Raw genomic sequence first — 18,143 nt, forward strand, 5'->3', positions numbered from 1 at the left:
TGTGTCTGACTTTTATCACTGGAAAATATGATAAATAAATAATAATACATCTTTCATTCATTGTAAGAGAATGAAAGTCAAGCACTTCAAAAACCATATTCCTTTTTACTCTAATAATCTGAAGGATAGCTAAAGGACAGGATTTGCTGGAGTTATCTTAGCAAAATATAATAAATCCCCAAAATATACACATTAACTCCAATGCTTGGATTACATTCTGGGTTCCCTAGGAAGCAAGTTGAAACTTAAGAAACAGCCTACTTTACTTTCTCATATTTCTCTATCAACATATCTTTATCCCATTTTCCCTCCAATACAGTTGTTATCTGGGAAGTAGGTAGCAGTTTAGAAAATGAGATTCAATTTAGGAGAAAGCAAGACACATGTTCACCAGTTTAGATTAATTTGATATGAATACATTAATTTCAAAGGAAGTTATTAGAAAGAATCCTAAAGCTTTGTGCTCGCTCTGAGTAGTACCTAGCACATTAAGAGGTTTAAGAAGTGCTTTTGAGAGGCTAACCTTTAAAAAATGTTCCAACTGAAAAATGCCTTTTTCTATTAATTTTTTTTCAAAATTCCTTGGCAGAAGATGGTTAAAATGCAACCTTAAATTTATTATTCTCCAGCAATAATTGAAAGCTCTAAATAAAGCAGCACTGTAGCACGAAACAGCTATTTTTTAGGATTATTTATCTGCAACATTCCAAATTCAAAATTCCTTTTTCTTCTGTAGTAATTATGGTACAACAAATCTCAACAGCAATGCAAAAAGCAAAGCCTTGTTCTTTTAGGTAGCCTCAGGCATCTGCCATGTTAAGAGATCTACAAAATTATGAACCCAGGGCAGACTGACTTAATTATCTAAGAGCCCTGGGGCATGCTTATAAATTAAGTCTTATAAATCTTTAAATTATAAATAGAAGCAGCAACAACATTAGTTTAACTACAGGGAAAATCAGCTCCTAAAAAACTGAAGGCTATTTAAGACCTTGAGGGCAGCCACACTGCACAGACACTGGCTTTTGGATAGGTGAGGTGTTCTCTAAGGGACATGTCCTACCTCCGCATCACTGGCATATCTGGTAATGCTGGCAAGCAGTTCTAATAATCTATACTGACAGGGGGAAAGACTAGCTATCTAAAGTAACCAAGACCCAAACCAGATAGGATTTGTGTCAGATAAGAACAAATGTTTAATTCATTGTTTGTCATATTTATAGCCCCTCAGAAATTCTAAACTGGGAAAAAAATATGGCAAACTGAAATGCCACATTAGGCTGCAGGATGATTGGTAAAGAGCTGAACCCTCCCCATCAGACTAAGGCTTGAAGCATGAGAGACGTTTTAATAAAGGCCTGATATATGTCTATGCTTATGCCTGGTGTTTGATAGATGGAGCAAGGTTTTTATCTTAAAAAAAAAAAAGTTAAAAGATAAAAGATGACTCCTAAAACTACAACAGCAAAAACAAATCCACAAAACCAGTCTATTCAAAATCCCAAAGCAGACCTGGACAGCCACATGCAAAAGAATAAAACTAGACCACTAGCTTACACCATACACAAAGATTAGCTCAAAATGGATTAAGGAATTGAATGTAATAAGACCTGAAACCATTAAACTTCTAGAGGAAAACACAGAGGGTAAGCTTCTTGACATAAGACTTGGCAATGATTTTTTTTTTTTTTTTTTTTTTTTTTTTGCGGTATGCGGGCCTCTCACTGCTGCGGCCTCCAGACGCGCAGGCCCAGCAGCCATGGCTCACGGGCCCAGCTGCTCCGCGGCATGTGGGATCCTCCCAGACCAGGGCACGAACCCGTGTCCCCCGCATCAGCAGGAGGACTCTCAACCACTGCGCCACCAGGGAAGCCCGGCAATGATTTTTGAATCTAACACCAAAAGCAAAAGCAATAAAGGTAAAAATAAGTAAGTGGGGCTACACGATACTAAAAACCTTCTGTGCAGCAAAGAAAACCATCAATAAAATGAAAAGGCAACCTATTGAGTGGGAGAAAATATCTGCAAGTCATATATCTGGTAAGTGGTTAATATACAAAATATATAAAGATCTCATACAACTCAACAGAAAAAAAAATCCACTTGAAAACTGGGTAGATAATTGGAATCGACATTTTTCCAGAGAAGACATACAGATGTCCAACAGGTACATGAAAAGATGCCCAGCATCATTAACAACCAGGGAAATGCAAATCCAAACACAATGAGACATCACCTCACACCTGTTAGAATGGCTATTATCAAAAAGATAAGAAATAACAAGTATTGTAGAGGATGTGGAGAAAAGGGAACCCTCCTGCACTGTTGCTGGGAATGTAAATTGGTGCAGCCACTATGGAAAACAGTATGGAGGTTCCTCAAAGAATTAAAAATGGAACTACCATATGATCCAGCAATTCCACTTCTGGGTATTTATCTGAAGAAAGCGAAAACACTAACTCAAAAGATATATGCACCCATGTTTGTTATTCAGCATTATTTACAGTAGCTAAGATATGGAAACAAGCTAAGTGTCCATTGACAGATGAATGAATAAAGAAGATGTGATATATATGTGAGATACCTATATATATATATACATATATACATTTGTGTGCACACACATACACTGGAATACTATTCAGCAATAAAAAAGAATGAAATTTTGCCATCTGCAACAACACTGATGGACTTGGAGGGTATTATACTAAGTGAAGTTAAGTCAGACAGAGAAAGACAAATACTGTATGATATCTTATATGTGGTGGCATCTTTAAAAAAACAAAACAAAACAAGGGACTTCCCTTGTGGCACAGTGGTTGAGAATCTGCCTGCCAATGCAGGGGACACGGGTTCGAGCCCTGGTCCGAGAAGATCCCATATGCCACGGAGCGACTAAGCCCGTGCGCCACAACTGCTGAGCCTGCGCTCTAGAGCCTGCGAGCCACAACTACTGAAGCCAGTGCGCCACAACTACTGAAGCCTGCACTCTAGAGCTCGCGAGCCACACTACTGAAGCCCACACGCCACAAATACTGAAGCCTGTGCGCTAGAGCCCGTACTCCACAACAAAAAGCCACTGTAACGAGAAGCCCATGCACCGTGAGGAAGAGTAGCCCCCCGTCGCAGCAACTAGAGGAAGCCTGCATGCAGCAACGAAGACCCAATGCAGCCAAACAATAAATTAAATTAAATTAAAATTTTAAAAAATCAAGTTCATAGATGATACAGAGAACAGATTGATGGTTGTCAGAGGTGGGGTGTGGGAGGTTGGTAAAAAGGGCGAAGGGAGTCAAGTTATAAAATAAGTCAGTCATCGAAACAAAGACCCAACACAGCCAAAAATAAATAAATAAATAAATAGATAAAAAAAATAAGTCAGTCATGGGGATGGAACGTATAGCATGGCAACTAACGTTAATAATACTGTATTACATGTCTGAAAGTTTTTAAGAGAGTATATCTTAAAAGTTCTCATCACAAGGAAAAACAATTCTGTAACTATTGAATGGTGACAGATGTTAACTATAATTATTGTGGTGGCATATAAATATCAAATCATCGTGTTATACACCTGAAATTAATATGTTTTATGTCAACTATACCTCAATCTAAAATAAAAATCCCAAAGCAGAAAAAAAAAATCCAAAACAGAAAATCACCTGAGTATTATTATTGTTATTGATTCTAGAAGGTTATAACAGGAAATGTCTTGAGAAGATTTCAATTCATTCATTCAACAAATATTTTTTATTGACCTCCCCCAATGTATCACAAAGCTTACATTAAAGATCAGGCAACTGACAATGAGAACCTGCCTGAAAATGATTTGTCCAAGATTATATTTTTAATCATTGTCAAAGCCATGACTCAAATTCAAGATTCCCATCTTCCTGAAAGACTAAATCTTTGTTTACATAATGCTTTTGAAAGAAAAGAGCAATAATAGCAACTTGCCTGACTCCTGAGGACACTGTTAGACTCACAACAATTTAATTTAATGTCAGGGTTGCACTACTTCCTCTGTCTACTTTATCCACACTGCCTTCCACTTTTGGCATTCCCTAAAGGACGTAACTATATTTGGTTGTTTTAGCTACTTATATTATCAAGGTAATGGAGCCAAGGCTGCTGCTGGCCCATCTCCGCAGGGAACTTGCTATTTGTCATCATACATACTTAAAGCAAACAAATGATCACTGCAAGTATGTCTTCACCAGAGAATCTTACAACACAAAAGCACACAAACAGTATGCTTGGATCAGTGAAGCTACCTTCATAAGTGTCAGAAGGACATCAGTATTCATCTCCATACCTGACCTGAGGACTTAACATGAGATCACCAGGGTCCCGCAACCCAACAGAGAAACTTCCCAATCAACCCAACGCTTGAACTCTGATCTCTTCCTCTTAATGATCTGAAGTTTCAGGCTATCAAAACTCAAAAAGAAAATTATATCACACGTGTGAATTCTCCATTCCCAGGCTCGCTTACCCACAAATGCTACCATCCCACATTGACAACCTACTGGACTTTGTTTCCACTTTCGGCAAAGAGTGTCTGACTCAAACTACTGGTCTGGCCCAGTGGGATAAATCCAATGGGAATCTTACTGAAGGTAGCCTGGCGAGGAAGAAAACAAGAGCAAAGTTTTATTGTTATGGTCAGAAAATGAGGTTGAACAGAGAGGCACAGATGTGTCCACTATGACAAAGTAACTGACCCTGGGCCTGCCTCCCAGCCTTCCTTCCCACACCCCTAGACAAGCAACCAGGTAATACTGAGGAAGCAGGTTCTAGAACAAGGCAGTTCATGAAAACAACATACCTTCAAATTTGGAAGGAATATTTGGGTGCTCACTAATGGCAACTGGTTGAAAGAAATTTGGTTAAGAAAATGAGGGTCTTAGATATTAGATAAATGCATGATTGTGACAGACTGTATTATGTTGCCACACTATTTGACAAAGTTGCAGATAGAATTCAACTAAAAATGTCTAACATTTGTACAGTGACTGAGGACAGGTGAAAGTGCCTTATAAACTACCTCAAGTATAAACAAGGCTAAGAGAATAAGCAAGGTCAAGTAGCAGAAGAATGGCATAGTAGAGGACTTAATTAAAGGCCACAAATAAACAGATACCGTAAGGTTCCTAAAGATTATTTTGAGCTCAGTCTACTATTACTAAAGGGACTGGGAAGGATCTTCTTTCTTGTTGTTACTTATAAAATATTTTATCACACTTTTCTACAATAATTTAAAGTAATCTCACGAATACCCATGTACCCAAGACCCAGATTTAACAAATATTACATTTTGCCATATTTGCTTCAGAGTTTTAAGAAATAAAGTGATGCAGATACAACTCAAGTCCCTTCTCATCCTACTCCCCTTTCCCTTCCCAGAGGAAGCCTTTATCGTGAGGTGGGTGTGATTCCTTTCCATTCACATTGTTACCCTTTTACTACATAGTTTAGGCATCTATTAAGAGTATCTTTGTTTTCTGAATTTTAAAAATTTATAGAAATGCATAAAATACTTTGGCAACCTGCCTTTTTTTATTGAATATTTTTTAGATTTACCACGTAGATATTTATAAACCTAGTTCATTCATTTTAACTGTTGTATGGCTCCCAATATATGAATATACCACAATTTATTAATGAAGGAATCCTTTGAAAAGATTCTATGGGGAAATTTTATATTTTAAACAACTCTTGGTAAAAGCCATTGGATACTCTGGATCCCCAAAGCAGAAAAGTCCACCATGAGTTAATAAAAGTGTTCTATGACATAGGCAGAAGTACTTTATTTTCTAAAGTCTGAGGAAGCACAACTTGCGCCCATCTTAAAATATAAAAAGGGGAGAAAGGGTAAAAGAAAGAAATAAAGAGAGATTAAAACAGGAAAGTAAAAGTCAAAATGCAATGATTCTTATTTTAAAGCTCACCTCATCTGCTCTTCGAAGAACTCCAGTTATAACCTACAAATGTTTTAAAAAAATTATTATGAACAACTTGTATTTCCTTTATCATAAAAGAATTGGATTCAATTTTCATGGACCACAAACTTGTTCCTGTTTTCTTCCTAGAAACTATGTCAAAAGATGTATTGGCTCTTAAAGCACAACTATTCTCCAGTAAGATCAGAGCTAGATTAGATTTTATTCTCCACCTAGGAACAATAGCACTATAAAGGCTAAGATAAAATAATTATAAAACTTCCACATTATATTAGTAAAATTACGTTTTAAGTTCTATAAGATGGGTATAAATGTGATGTACACATCAATTATACTAAAGATCCTGGTTTCCTACTATGAAGTACACATATCGGGGAAAAAACAGCACTTTGCTACACTCAGAGAGAAGCCTGCTCTCAATAAATGTTTCTTACTGATGAATATGAAGACAAGGGAGACTGTATTCCCTCTATAAAAAGACATTTTTAATTTGAATTTTTACTTAATTTATTTTTTATTTTTAAACTATAATACCCATGGTCTTATAAAAACTGTGAAAAATACCTGAAGAAAAAATACTTCCTCATAAACCCACCAAGCATCATTAGTCAGTTGTTTATATTTTGCTATATTTCCCTCCAATTCTTTTTTTTAACCAGGGCATATTTTGATGACTAGATTATACCAGATACACAATTTGGTTTCTTTCTTAAAAACATTTTGTGAAGTCAAGGCAAAAGCCAATCTTCTCCCGCATCTCCCGCCTCACTGAGTTTCGGGATTAAATGGGGCTGTCGTGAGTTCCACTTCATTACTTTGTTGGCATGCTATCCGTATTCTTCACACTTCATTAAAAATCCATAAACACAATTAAAAGATCATTAGCACAGCCTTTTTAAAAGAAGTTTACTAAGGCTTACATGATTGCTAACTCAAACACAGGACAGTGCCCTGTCCGCTGTTATAGCTCCTGGTCCCTGAACACCAATGAAACCACCAAAATAGAGGCAAAAGACAATGAGAAACGAGGTATGGATGTGACTTATGGTACACAGGATGGGGTGACTGAGTGGGAGGGGCACCTGCACTGGGCCCTTTAGGGGTTTCCAATACATAACGTAGGTTCTAGTCTATTGCCCTGGTAAAGAAGAGCATTTCCAGGGCAATATACTTACTGTCCTTATTGGACCAAAGCAAGCATTAAGGAAATGGAATTGCAGAACAAAAGCAACGCATACATCGGAACATGTAGACCTCTGCCTCTAAATGTACCATTAGGAGATAACATTACATGGGATGGAAATGAAGTGAGAATGGACAGATGCATTTTTTAAAAAGGCAATTGTTATTTAAGTTTATTTTATAAGAAACCTTCCCATAATTGAAACAGTGATTCCCTTACAAACAGGGCTACTTCATAAGAGTCTTCAAAATATAAAAAGCGTTTCACACCCAGCACCATTTTGTACCCTGTTTTATTCCATTTTATCCGACTTAAATCTGATCAAACAAAAACCCTTCTATGTGCTGGGTATAGAATTTATACGAAGCAATGAAATAAAAGTGCATGAGAAAAATGTAATGCTATACTTGTTTCAGAGAGAAACAATCCTAAAAAGAATGGATTACAAAGAAATAATTTCCTTAAATTATAACCACTTCACGCCACTGCTCCAAGACCTAATTTCTATTTTCCTCCCTTTCAAAATGGTTTCAAAGAGAAGAGCGGCCACACCTCCTGCAAAGTCCCATCTCCTCCAGCAACAATGATCACATCTGTGTTTTCCAGCAGTTCCAGGAGCTTCTTGGCTTGGCCCTCATAATCTGTCTGCAATACAAAGGAAGCCTTTGGTAAATTTATCATCCTAGAGCCACAGGCCCAAAGGTCTAAAAATATGGGATATTTTCTTTAAAGTTTTACACTGAACCTTTTCTTAAATTCTACATAATTGATATACATGAGAAACTAAACAGCTATCAAAGCAACTATGTATGGTTTTTATAGTTTTATATTTTTAGAGCTGGAAGGGACCTCAGAAACCATCTAGGAGGCTCCTTACTTTAAAAATAAAACTCAAACCTAGTGATTTGTCTCGGTTACACAGTCAGCTAGTCAGAGGAATCATTTCTAGTCCAGTGCACGTTCTATTATTACATCATTTACCCAGTGACTTTCATCTGCAAGCAGAAAGTCAAGTGTATGTGCAAATAAGGAGAAACAGATGTAATAAAAAGAGCACAGATTTGAGAGCCCAGGAGACCCAGATTAAATCCCAACTCTGCTACTTTTTAGCTGAGTGGCCTTAAACTCTCAGGATCTTAATTTCCTTATCAATGAAATCATGTGTACTGGAGGAAGGGAAAAGCGCTTCTTCCTAATACTGTTGGAAAGCAGTATGAAAAGCGACTAGCAAGGTAACTGTTCTTAACTGGCACTGTACTACATAAACGGTTACTGTGGTTTTGCTATGATTGTACATAAAGAAATATAGGTATGGCTCAAAGCAGTCACAAAATGGTGACTAAATGGTATGTAAGCCTCACCATTTGTACTGAGGATACCTCATTTCAGATACAGATGTAGACTTAAATGAATGATCTAAGCCACCACCTCTAAAATCAAACACTGAATTTTAACAAATGTAATGCAACTAATACTGAAATAAGGAAACACTCTCTCCTGTTGACACTTTACTAGACACTAATAGGCAAAAATTAAAGATTTGGATGTCAGATGGGCTAAAGCACCTGGGCCACTAAGTCACAGTCAACACACGAAAAACAAAGTCCTACACTAACACCATCTAATCTTATGATGAATGGTTCTACTTTTATCCTGAAAAATGAAATGACTGGCTTTGCAGTTATACATTTGTAAATATTTCTTTTTTTTTTTTTGTCTCACACTTATCAGTTTATTACAAAGGATTCAGATGAACAGACAAACGAAGAGGTACATGGGACAAGGTGTGTGGGGGAGCGGTGTGGAGTCTCCAGGCCCTCTCTGGGCGCACCACCTCTCCCCAGATCTCCACAGGTTTACCAGCCCAGAAGCTCTCCAAACCCTGTCCTTCTGAGTTTTTGTGTCGGTTTCATTACATACCCATGGTTGATTAAATCACTGCCCTCTGGTGACTGAGCTCAATCCATCCAAATATTTCACTTTTTAAAAAAAGAATATAGGGACTTCCCTGGTGGCACAGTGGTTAGGAATCTGCCTGCCAATGCAGGGGACACGGGTTCGAGTCCTGGTCCAGGAAGATCCCACAGGCCGCGGAGCAACTAAGCCCGTGCGCCACAACTACTGAGCCCACATGCCACAACTACTGAAGCCCGCACGCCTAGAGTCCGTGCTCCGCAGCAAGAGAAGCCCGTGCACCACAACGGAGAGTAGCCCCCGCTCGCCTCAACTAGAGAAAGCCCGTACACAGCAATGAAGACCCAACGCAGCCAAAAATAAATAAATATTTTTTTAAAAAGAGAGAATATATGTTGATCCTGATCAAAAGGATGCTTTGTGAACACCCCGAAATAGGTGATCACTGGGAATCTGCATGGGTTCACCGAGAACAAGGCATTTCAGAGTATCCTCATCTTTGACAGATTACTAGATCAGAAGATCAGGAAATCCAGACAGACATTCTATTGGGTCTTCAGCAAGGCACCTGGCAAGTTATTTGATAATATCCTTGGGGACAAGGCGGAGATAGGTGGGAACAATACACTAGAATACAACTGGGTGAACTGATTACCAATTGAATGTCTACGTTCAAAGTAAGATGCTCAGCGGAGGGACATCAAATTGTAGGTAGATTCCTGGTGACATTTCTTTAGGGCTCTCCATTCAGCCTTTTCCTACACAACACTTTATCAACAACAGAGAGGAAAGGTAATTGACTGAATGCGTAAACGATACAAACCTGACAATCTTGCCCCTCCTAACTTCTTCAACCTCATCCTTTCTCCTGTCTCCCCTTGCTCATTCTCCTCCAACTACATTTGCCTCTCACTCTTCCTCAAGCCCCAAGTACACTCCTCTGCAGAGCCTCTGAACGTGCAGTACGTTCGGCCTGGATGCTTTCCCCAACCTACCAGCATGACTCACTCATTTCCCCCACGTCTCTTCCGAAGGTCATCTTACCAGACTGGCCTTCCTTGGCCTCCTGAACTAAACTAACACCGCCATTACTCTTGGTCTCCTTACCCTGCTTGATTTTTCTTCTTGGCTCTCATCACCATCTGACAAATCATATGTTTGTTTGTATATGTGTTTTATCTGTATCCCTCCTTTTCACACTTTGAGTGGAAGCTCTTTGAGGACAGAGAGGGAAAACTTGTTTTGTTCAGACTGTATCCTCAACAGGTAGAACAGAGCTTACTTTGTAGTAGGTACTCAAATATTTGCAAGACAAATTGATAAATATGAATAAGTACATGAATGAAAGAACCAAAATTCAAAAGGATATTGACAGATTTAACAGACCATAATTTAAAAGATTACATTAATAGGGATGACACATTTGAGGCTCTGATCTTAAGAGGAAAATTCCAAATGCAACAAAGAGAAAGGATAAAGAGTGGCCTGATGATGCAGAAAACGTGAACCTTATACCTTTCACAAAAATTAACTGAAAATGGATCATAGACCTAAATGTCAAATAAAAAACTATAAAGCTTCTAGAAAATCACACAGTACAGGATGTAGGTGATCCTGGGTTTGTTGATGAGTTTTTAGATAAATCACCAAAAGCAAGAGCCACAAAAGAAAAATCTGATTAGCTGGACTTCTTTAAAATTAAAAACTTCTGCTCCGTGAAAATACTGTTAAGAGAACGAAAACAAACACAGCTTTAAAAGACAGTATAAGTGGGCTTCCCTGGTGGCGCAGTGGTTGAGAGTCCGCCTGCCGATGCAGGGGACGTGGGTTCGTGCCCCAGTCCGGGAAGATCCCACATGACGCGGAGCGGCTGGGCCCGTGAGCCATGGCCGCTGGGCCTGCGCATCCAGAGCCTGTGCTCCTCAACGGGAGAGGCCACAACAGTGAGAGGCCCGCGAACCGCAAAAAAAAAAAAAGACAGTATAAGAGAAAATATTTTTGAAACACATATCTGATAAAGAACTTGTGTTCAAAGAACTCTAAAACTCAACAATAAGAGAACAAACAAGAAACAACTCAATTAAAATAGCAAAGATTTGAACAGACACCTCACTGAAGAAGATATACAGATGGAAAATAAACCAATGAAAAAATGCTTAATGTTATATGTCATTAGGGAACTGCAAATTGAGACAATGAGAAACTACTGTATACCTATCAGAACAGCTAAAACCCTGAACACTGAGAACACCAAATACTGATGAGGATGTGGAGCAACAGAAAATCCCCTTAATTGCTAGTGGGAATGCAAAACGGTACAGCCACTTGTGGAAAGCAGTCTGCCAGTTTCTTACAAAGCTAAGCATACCATGTAACACAGCCACTGCACTCCTAGGTATTTACCCAAATGAGCTGAAAAATTATGTCCACACAAAAACATGCACACAAATGTTGATGGCAGCTTTATTCATAAGTGCAAAACTGGAAGCAATCAAGATGTCCTTCAATAGGTAAATGGATAAACAAACTGTTGTACATCTACATGATGGAATATTATTCAGTGAGAAAAGGAAATAAATAAGCTATCAAGTCATGAAAAGACAAGCCACTGAGGAGCCCAGGTGAGACCAACACAAGAACAGCTCTGAACACGGATTGTTGACCAACAGAATTGTAAGCAGAAAAACTGTTGTCAAGGCGGTTTGTTATGTAGCAATAGATAACTGGTATAGAAATAAATCTAAATACATTAACAATTACAATAAATGTTAATGGATTATATGGTCCAGTCAAAAGGCACACACACAAAAAGCATTGGATCTTTAAAATATCCTGTTTTCATGCCTTTACCAATGATGCATTAAAATATAAGGACACAAAATGGCTTAAGTAAAGATAAGTAAAAATTATACCAGGTAAAAACTAATCAAAGCAAGCTAGTATGGGTACTAACAATACTAAATAAAATAGACTACAGTAAAGGACAGCATTAGTGCTAAAGAGAGTAACTCTATGACAGTGTCAACATGCAAGAAAAATGAAATAATTTGAAATGTGAATGCATCTACTGACAGTCTCAAAATATAAAAAAGCAAAAGTGGATAAAACTACATAGAGAAACAGACAAATCTATCTAGTGCGATATTTCTAACACTTCTTTCTGAATAATCTATAGTTCAAACAGAAGAAAAAAATCAGTAAGGACATGTAAGATTTGAGCCACACAACTAACAGACTTGACTGAATGGACATATATAGAACATGGTACCCAATAACTGATATATATTCTTTTTAGGCCTACATAAAACATTTATGAAAACAAACCACATGCTAGGCCATAGAACAAATCTCAATAAACTTAAAATACTGGAATTATATAGACTACATTCTTTGACCATAACACAATTAAATCAGAAACCATTAACAAAAAGATGTGGGAAAACTTTAGATTTGAAAATTTTAAAACATGCTAAATAACTCATAGGTCAAACAAAAATCATCATGAAAATTAGAAAACATTTAGAAATGAATGATAATGAAAATATTATATACCAAAACTCCTAGGATGCAGCTGAAGCAGTAAAATTTATAGCTTTCTAAGAAAACACCAGGAGAGAAGGGTGAAAATTAATGAAATAAACATCCAAGTTAAAATGTCAAAAAGAACAGCAGAAAAAAAGCCAAAGAAAGTAGAATGAAGGAAACAATAAAGACAGACCAGAAGTTAATGAAAGAAACATAAATGAAAGGATCAACAAGCCAAGAAATGGTTCTCGGCAAAAAGGATTAATTAAATTGACGCATCTCTCACATGACTGGCAGGCAAAAAAAAAAAAAAAGCACAAATAAACAATAAAACAATACTGAGCGAGAAAATGATGTATTTCAGATGTCACAGAAATTTAAAAGTTAAAAAGAAGATATTATGAACAACTTGATGCCTATTAATTTGAAAACTTAGATGAAATTCACAAATTCCTTTAAAAAATTTACCTTACTAAAATTAATTCAAGAAGAAACAGAACTTCCTGATGTACTTCTACAGCCATTAAAGAAAGTTAATATATAAAAAAATTTCCCTTCAAAGAAAGCTCCAGGCCCAGATGGTTCTCCTTGTGAGTTCAACCAAACACTCCAGGAACAAACAAATATCGGTCTTAAATAACCATTCTCAGATCTCTCATACGTAGAGTCTGCAATATGCATTACAGGTCCTGAAATAAATGTCAGTTTTCTTCCCCACTCTCCCATCCCTGGAGGCAGACAACTAGAAGACCACACCTCGGACAAGCTGGAGAGGAGAGTTCATCAACATTGCATGGTCAACTGGACGAAATGACCGTTCAATCTCTATGATCTAATGAAAGTGTGTAATATTAAAAATTGGTATACCATAGGTTTACAAACATGGTAACAGTGACTTTCACCAAGTACACACACCTATGTACATACCACACACATAGCACTTAAAGTCAAGGAAGTGGAGTCTTGAGGCATCTTCTAAAATAGCACAATTCCCTCTCATTTATTTTTGTCCCCATTTCTTCTTACCCAAATCTCGAAAATTCTAAAGCTTTACCACTTAAAATTCCTCACCTGAAATAATTCCTCACCAGAAAGAAAATGTTTACCTGTCTGCAGAACTACCAAGAAATTAATTACTCAAACTTGAAATTTCTTTTTAGTAGTCAGAAAAAGAATTCTTACAGCTGTAACAACTTTCATCTTCCAAGAGACAATAGTTCCACGTCTTATCTGTCAGATGAAAGAAGCCAAGTTCATGGCCCCATTTAATCTTGTTCTGAAAGTGAAAAGCTGACCGTGGTTGGAAAAAACAATATTATCTTATTAATCTTATCTTCTAAGTGATAAGTGATTTTTGCTAAGAAGTCAAGAGAAGAGGATATGTTATAAGGAGGGGTAGCTTGGATAAAATCAACATTCTAGAGCAGTTCTCACCTTAACGATAGTCACATCCATGCCAGATAAGTGTAAAATCGGGGCGGCATTTTTTTCAAATAGAGTCCTGGCTTTGCTGTAGACAAAGGAAAAAAACACAAATATTTTAACACAAGTTCTCAAGAGGAAATATAAAAAGCCCAACCACCTTCTCTAGAAGAGAACAAGAAATAGCGTAGAGAACACGTTTCCTCTATTTGTTCAAGGACAGGAAGGCTGGTGAAGAGTAATGAGTTTCTCTGGATATAAACGTGGACTCTTTCACTCTGGGGCCTCCAAGATTTTGCCCCTTGTCTAATACAATAAGCTCTCACCCATGTGGGATGCTTACAGTGCACAATCTAGTTCTTCTAGAGGAAGTGTGTACACTGGATACGGCTCCACTCAGGCAACAATGTCTGATTCACTCAACAAGCACTTATTGAGCCTCTACTGTGTGCTAGACACATCTAGGAACTGGGCAAACAACAGGACAAGGCAGACAAAAATACATGTAACTGAGGTATAATGTAATAAGCCCTCACGGAACTTATTTACATTCCAGTGGTTGACTGAGAATGTATTAGAAATCAAGGGATACAGAAGCTGCAAAAAAGTCCCCAATTGCAGAGTCTCAGAGTTGAATAAATGTTAAAACATACCAATCAGCTGACTTGTCTTTTACCCAAATATTTTCAACTATCACATCACAAAACAAAAATAAAAACTAGTACTTTCAAAACAATCAACACCAAACATCTAACTTTTACATCCACATTTACTCAGTCCTCTTTCAGAAAGATTATTATTTTTTATCAGTGATGCATGCTTCAACTTTCTTAAGAATATTTTATACTAGAAACAGACACAAAGGTAGTGAATGAGGAACATGTAGAGTTATGCACAGACCAACTTCAACATTCTTTAAACTAAAAAGAAATAGCTATCAAATGGAACACAGAACATAAAACATTTCTGATTATGAATTAAAATAGAAACTGAGAAGCTTGAGCAAATTTTTACAAGAACCAAAAAAATACCTTGAACCAAGGGCACACCTGAGCACGTAATAAGCAAATTAAACACACATATCCTCCCTCTTCTACAGCTCTGAATGCTTGTAAGAATGAACATGAAAGGCTAAATGGAAATTTCTCCTTTCCAGATCACCATTTCTGGGGCTTAACCCAACAATAAAAGGTGAGCTGGTGATACTGTAAACATTTCTCCTTGCAGGGTTGCTTTCATTTCTGGGTTGATAAGAAAGGGTCAAGTGGAAGTGGATTAGATCTATCTCTGCGAAGCAAAACTCTGGTGAAGTCTCAATCAGCTGTATTAATCACTTACAACACATCTATAAGCTCCTCTGAGTTAGTTTAAGAAATAAGATTTGGGCTTCCCTGGTGGTGCAGTGGTTAAGAATCCGCCTGCCAATGTAGGCGACACGGGTTCGAGCCCTGGTCTGGGAAGATCCCACATGCTGTGGAGCAACTAAGCCCGTGCACCACAACTACTGAGCCTGCGCTCTAGAGCCCACAAGCCACAACTACTGAAGCCCGCACGCCTAAAGCCCATGCTCCACAACACAAGAAGCCACCGCAATGAGAAGCCCATGCACTGAAATGAAGAGTAGCCCCCGCTCGCCGCAACTAGAGAAATCCCGCACGCAGCAACGAAGACCCAACTCAGCCATAAATAATAAGTTAATTAATTAATTTAAAAAAAACAAATAAGATTTGTAGAAGTAAAATGAGGTATCACCTCACACCAGTCAGAATGGCCATCCTCAAAAAGTCTACAAAGAATAAATGCTAGAGAGGGTGTGGAGAAAAAGGAACCCTCCTACACTGTTGGTAGGAATGTAAATTGGTACAGCCACTATGGAGAACAGTATGGAGGTTCCTTAAAAAACTAAAACTAGAAGTACCACATGATCCAGCAATCCCACTCCTGGGCACATATCCAGAAAATATGAAAACTCTAATTCGAAAAGATACATGCACCCCAGTGTTCATAGCAGCACTATTTACAATAGCCAAGACATGGAAGCAACCTAAGTGTCCATCAACAGATGAATGGATAAAGTGTGTGTGTGTGTGTGTGTGTGTGTGTGTGTGTGTGTGTAGAATATATTATATACATTATATATAAAGGAATATTACTCAGCCATAAAAAGAATGAAATATTGTCATTTGCAGCAATATGGATGGACCTAGAGATTATCATACTAAGTGAAGTAAGACAGAAAGAGAAAGACAAATATTATATGATATTACTTATATGTGGAATCTAAAAAATAATACAAATGAATTTATTTAAAAATAGAAACAGACTCACAGACATAGAAAACAGTTATGGCTACCAAAGGGGGAAGGGATAAAGTAGGAGTATGGGATTAACAGATACACACTACTATATATAAAATAAACAATAAGAATTTACTGTATAGCATAGGGAACTATATTCAATAACTTATAATAACCTACAATGGAAAAGGATCTGAAAAAAATATATGTATGTATATATAACAATCATTTTGCTGTATACCTCAAACTAACACAAGACTGTAAATCAACTATACTTCAATTAAAAAAAAGAAAGAAAGAAAAAAGATTTGAACATTTGGGCCTTTATTCACATCTTTGTGATGCCACAGGTACAGAAAATCTCTAAAGTGGAAGTGAAGGCATTTTTTTTCCTTCTAATGTTCCATATAAAAGATTGAAAAGCAAGTGTTACCAGTAATAAATGTATTATTTATTATATAATTAAGGGTGAGATAGCACCAGAGTTAAATAAAACTTTCTATACCTCTAGCAATTTGCAGGTTCACACGCACACACAAAATAATTACTCCTTAATGTATCATTTATTAATGCAAAACAGTTATTTCCTAAAGCTCTAATGTAGTTTTAAACCAGTACTACATAATGAAATAGCTACATGATAAATTATAAATTATGTGTCAGGTCAGAGTCAAGATGACAAAAATAGTACAGTGAAAGCTTTAAAAAAAGATGCTGGAGAGTTCCAAAGTGGCTGCTTCCTAGAAGCTTGCAGGGATTCACCTTGTTAAAGGGGACCATGACTTTAGAAAAGAAACACTTTCCTTACCCTAGCCTGCAGGTAAAGGTATTACACTTTTCAACAAGAACCTACCTTTAAAAACGCAAATACACTTACATGTAAAAGTGTAAACGGAACCTAAAACTCCTCTAAAAGAAAAGTTTATTCATTTTTTAAAAATGCAAATATCTCAAGTAGGAACTCAAAATGACTGATTATAGCTTAAACAAACTACCATATATTTCAAGAGAATTAGCAAGTTACTAACTTACTAGATCTCTAGAGGAACAGGACCTGGAGCAGTTACAACAACGGAGGCAAAAGGAGAGATCCCAGGGTGGGAGAGCCAAGTGGAGAACCTTCTGACCCAGCCTACAGGTCAGTAATACCAAGAACAGCAGCTTATATTTCTTTTATCAGGTGCTAACTATGAAATGGAAAGAATGCTGAATATCTTATAGGCATTACCTCATTTAATCCTAAAGAATTACATGGTAATTTTTATAAGGCATGTGCTATTACTTTTCACACTTTACAGATGAGTAAATTGAGGATTTAAGAAGTTCAGCAACACCGACCGTATCACAGAGTATACAGAGGATACACCCAGTTCCCTGCTAGCTTCTCCCACAGGCCACCAGTGACTAGTTATCTTGGGTATTTTGATTGTGTTATGTTAGAACCTTTGTTGATATTTTTGTTCAGCGCTGGTTTTAAACAAGAATGAACAAGAGGCCTTATGACTGGTACGTTTATGGGGGCGGGAAGTGGTTCCAATAAAGGTGGGCAAATATGATTCCATTAGGTAGAGTAATGGAGCCGATTTAGACAACCTGTAGGTAAATATCTTAAACTGCTGAATTCAAAAGAAATAAGGCGTGACTAGCCCTCACATCAGTGAAGCCACACACACTACCTCCCAAGAAATGACTAGAGAAACTTATTTCAGAGCCCCTGCGTTTCTCTCCAATGTTAACCTCACCACTCAGAAGCTACTCCCAACTATGCTTTTTGTTGTTGTTCTTATTATCTTAATGTCATTTGACTTCGAACTTAGAGAATCCAATCTAATACATACT

At 37.4% G+C, this 18,143-nt stretch overlaps 1 protein-coding gene across 8 annotated transcripts in view; it reads right to left on the reverse strand.

Annotated features, from left to right (window-relative positions):
- The window catches only part of AGK (acylglycerol kinase), a 92,450-nt gene that overhangs the window by 37,678 nt on the left and 36,629 nt on the right, over nt 1-18,143 (reverse strand). For 6 of the 8 annotated variants that reach the window (XR_009565245.1, XM_060305213.1, XM_060305212.1 and 3 more), the window contains 5 exons: nt 14,020-14,095; nt 7,699-7,791; nt 5,952-5,984; nt 4,829-4,870; nt 4,530-4,624 (listed from right to left, as the gene is read on the reverse strand). Coding sequence is in view for 7 of the 8 variants with exons in the window: in XM_060305213.1 (XP_060161196.1) it covers nt 4,530-4,624; nt 4,829-4,870; nt 5,952-5,984; nt 7,699-7,791; nt 14,020-14,095 (339 nt within the window). In the remaining variant the exon portion in view is untranslated. The remainder of the gene's footprint in view (nt 1-4,529; nt 4,625-4,828; nt 4,871-5,951; nt 5,985-7,698; nt 7,792-14,019; nt 14,096-18,143) is intronic. The other 2 variants (XM_030854028.2, XM_060305211.1) reach the window with 1 other exon arrangement.

This window comes from Globicephala melas, chromosome 9, assembly GCF_963455315.2.
Source record: "Globicephala melas chromosome 9, mGloMel1.2, whole genome shotgun sequence".
In the NCBI taxonomy this organism is placed as follows: Eukaryota; Metazoa; Chordata; class Mammalia; order Artiodactyla; family Delphinidae; genus Globicephala; species Globicephala melas.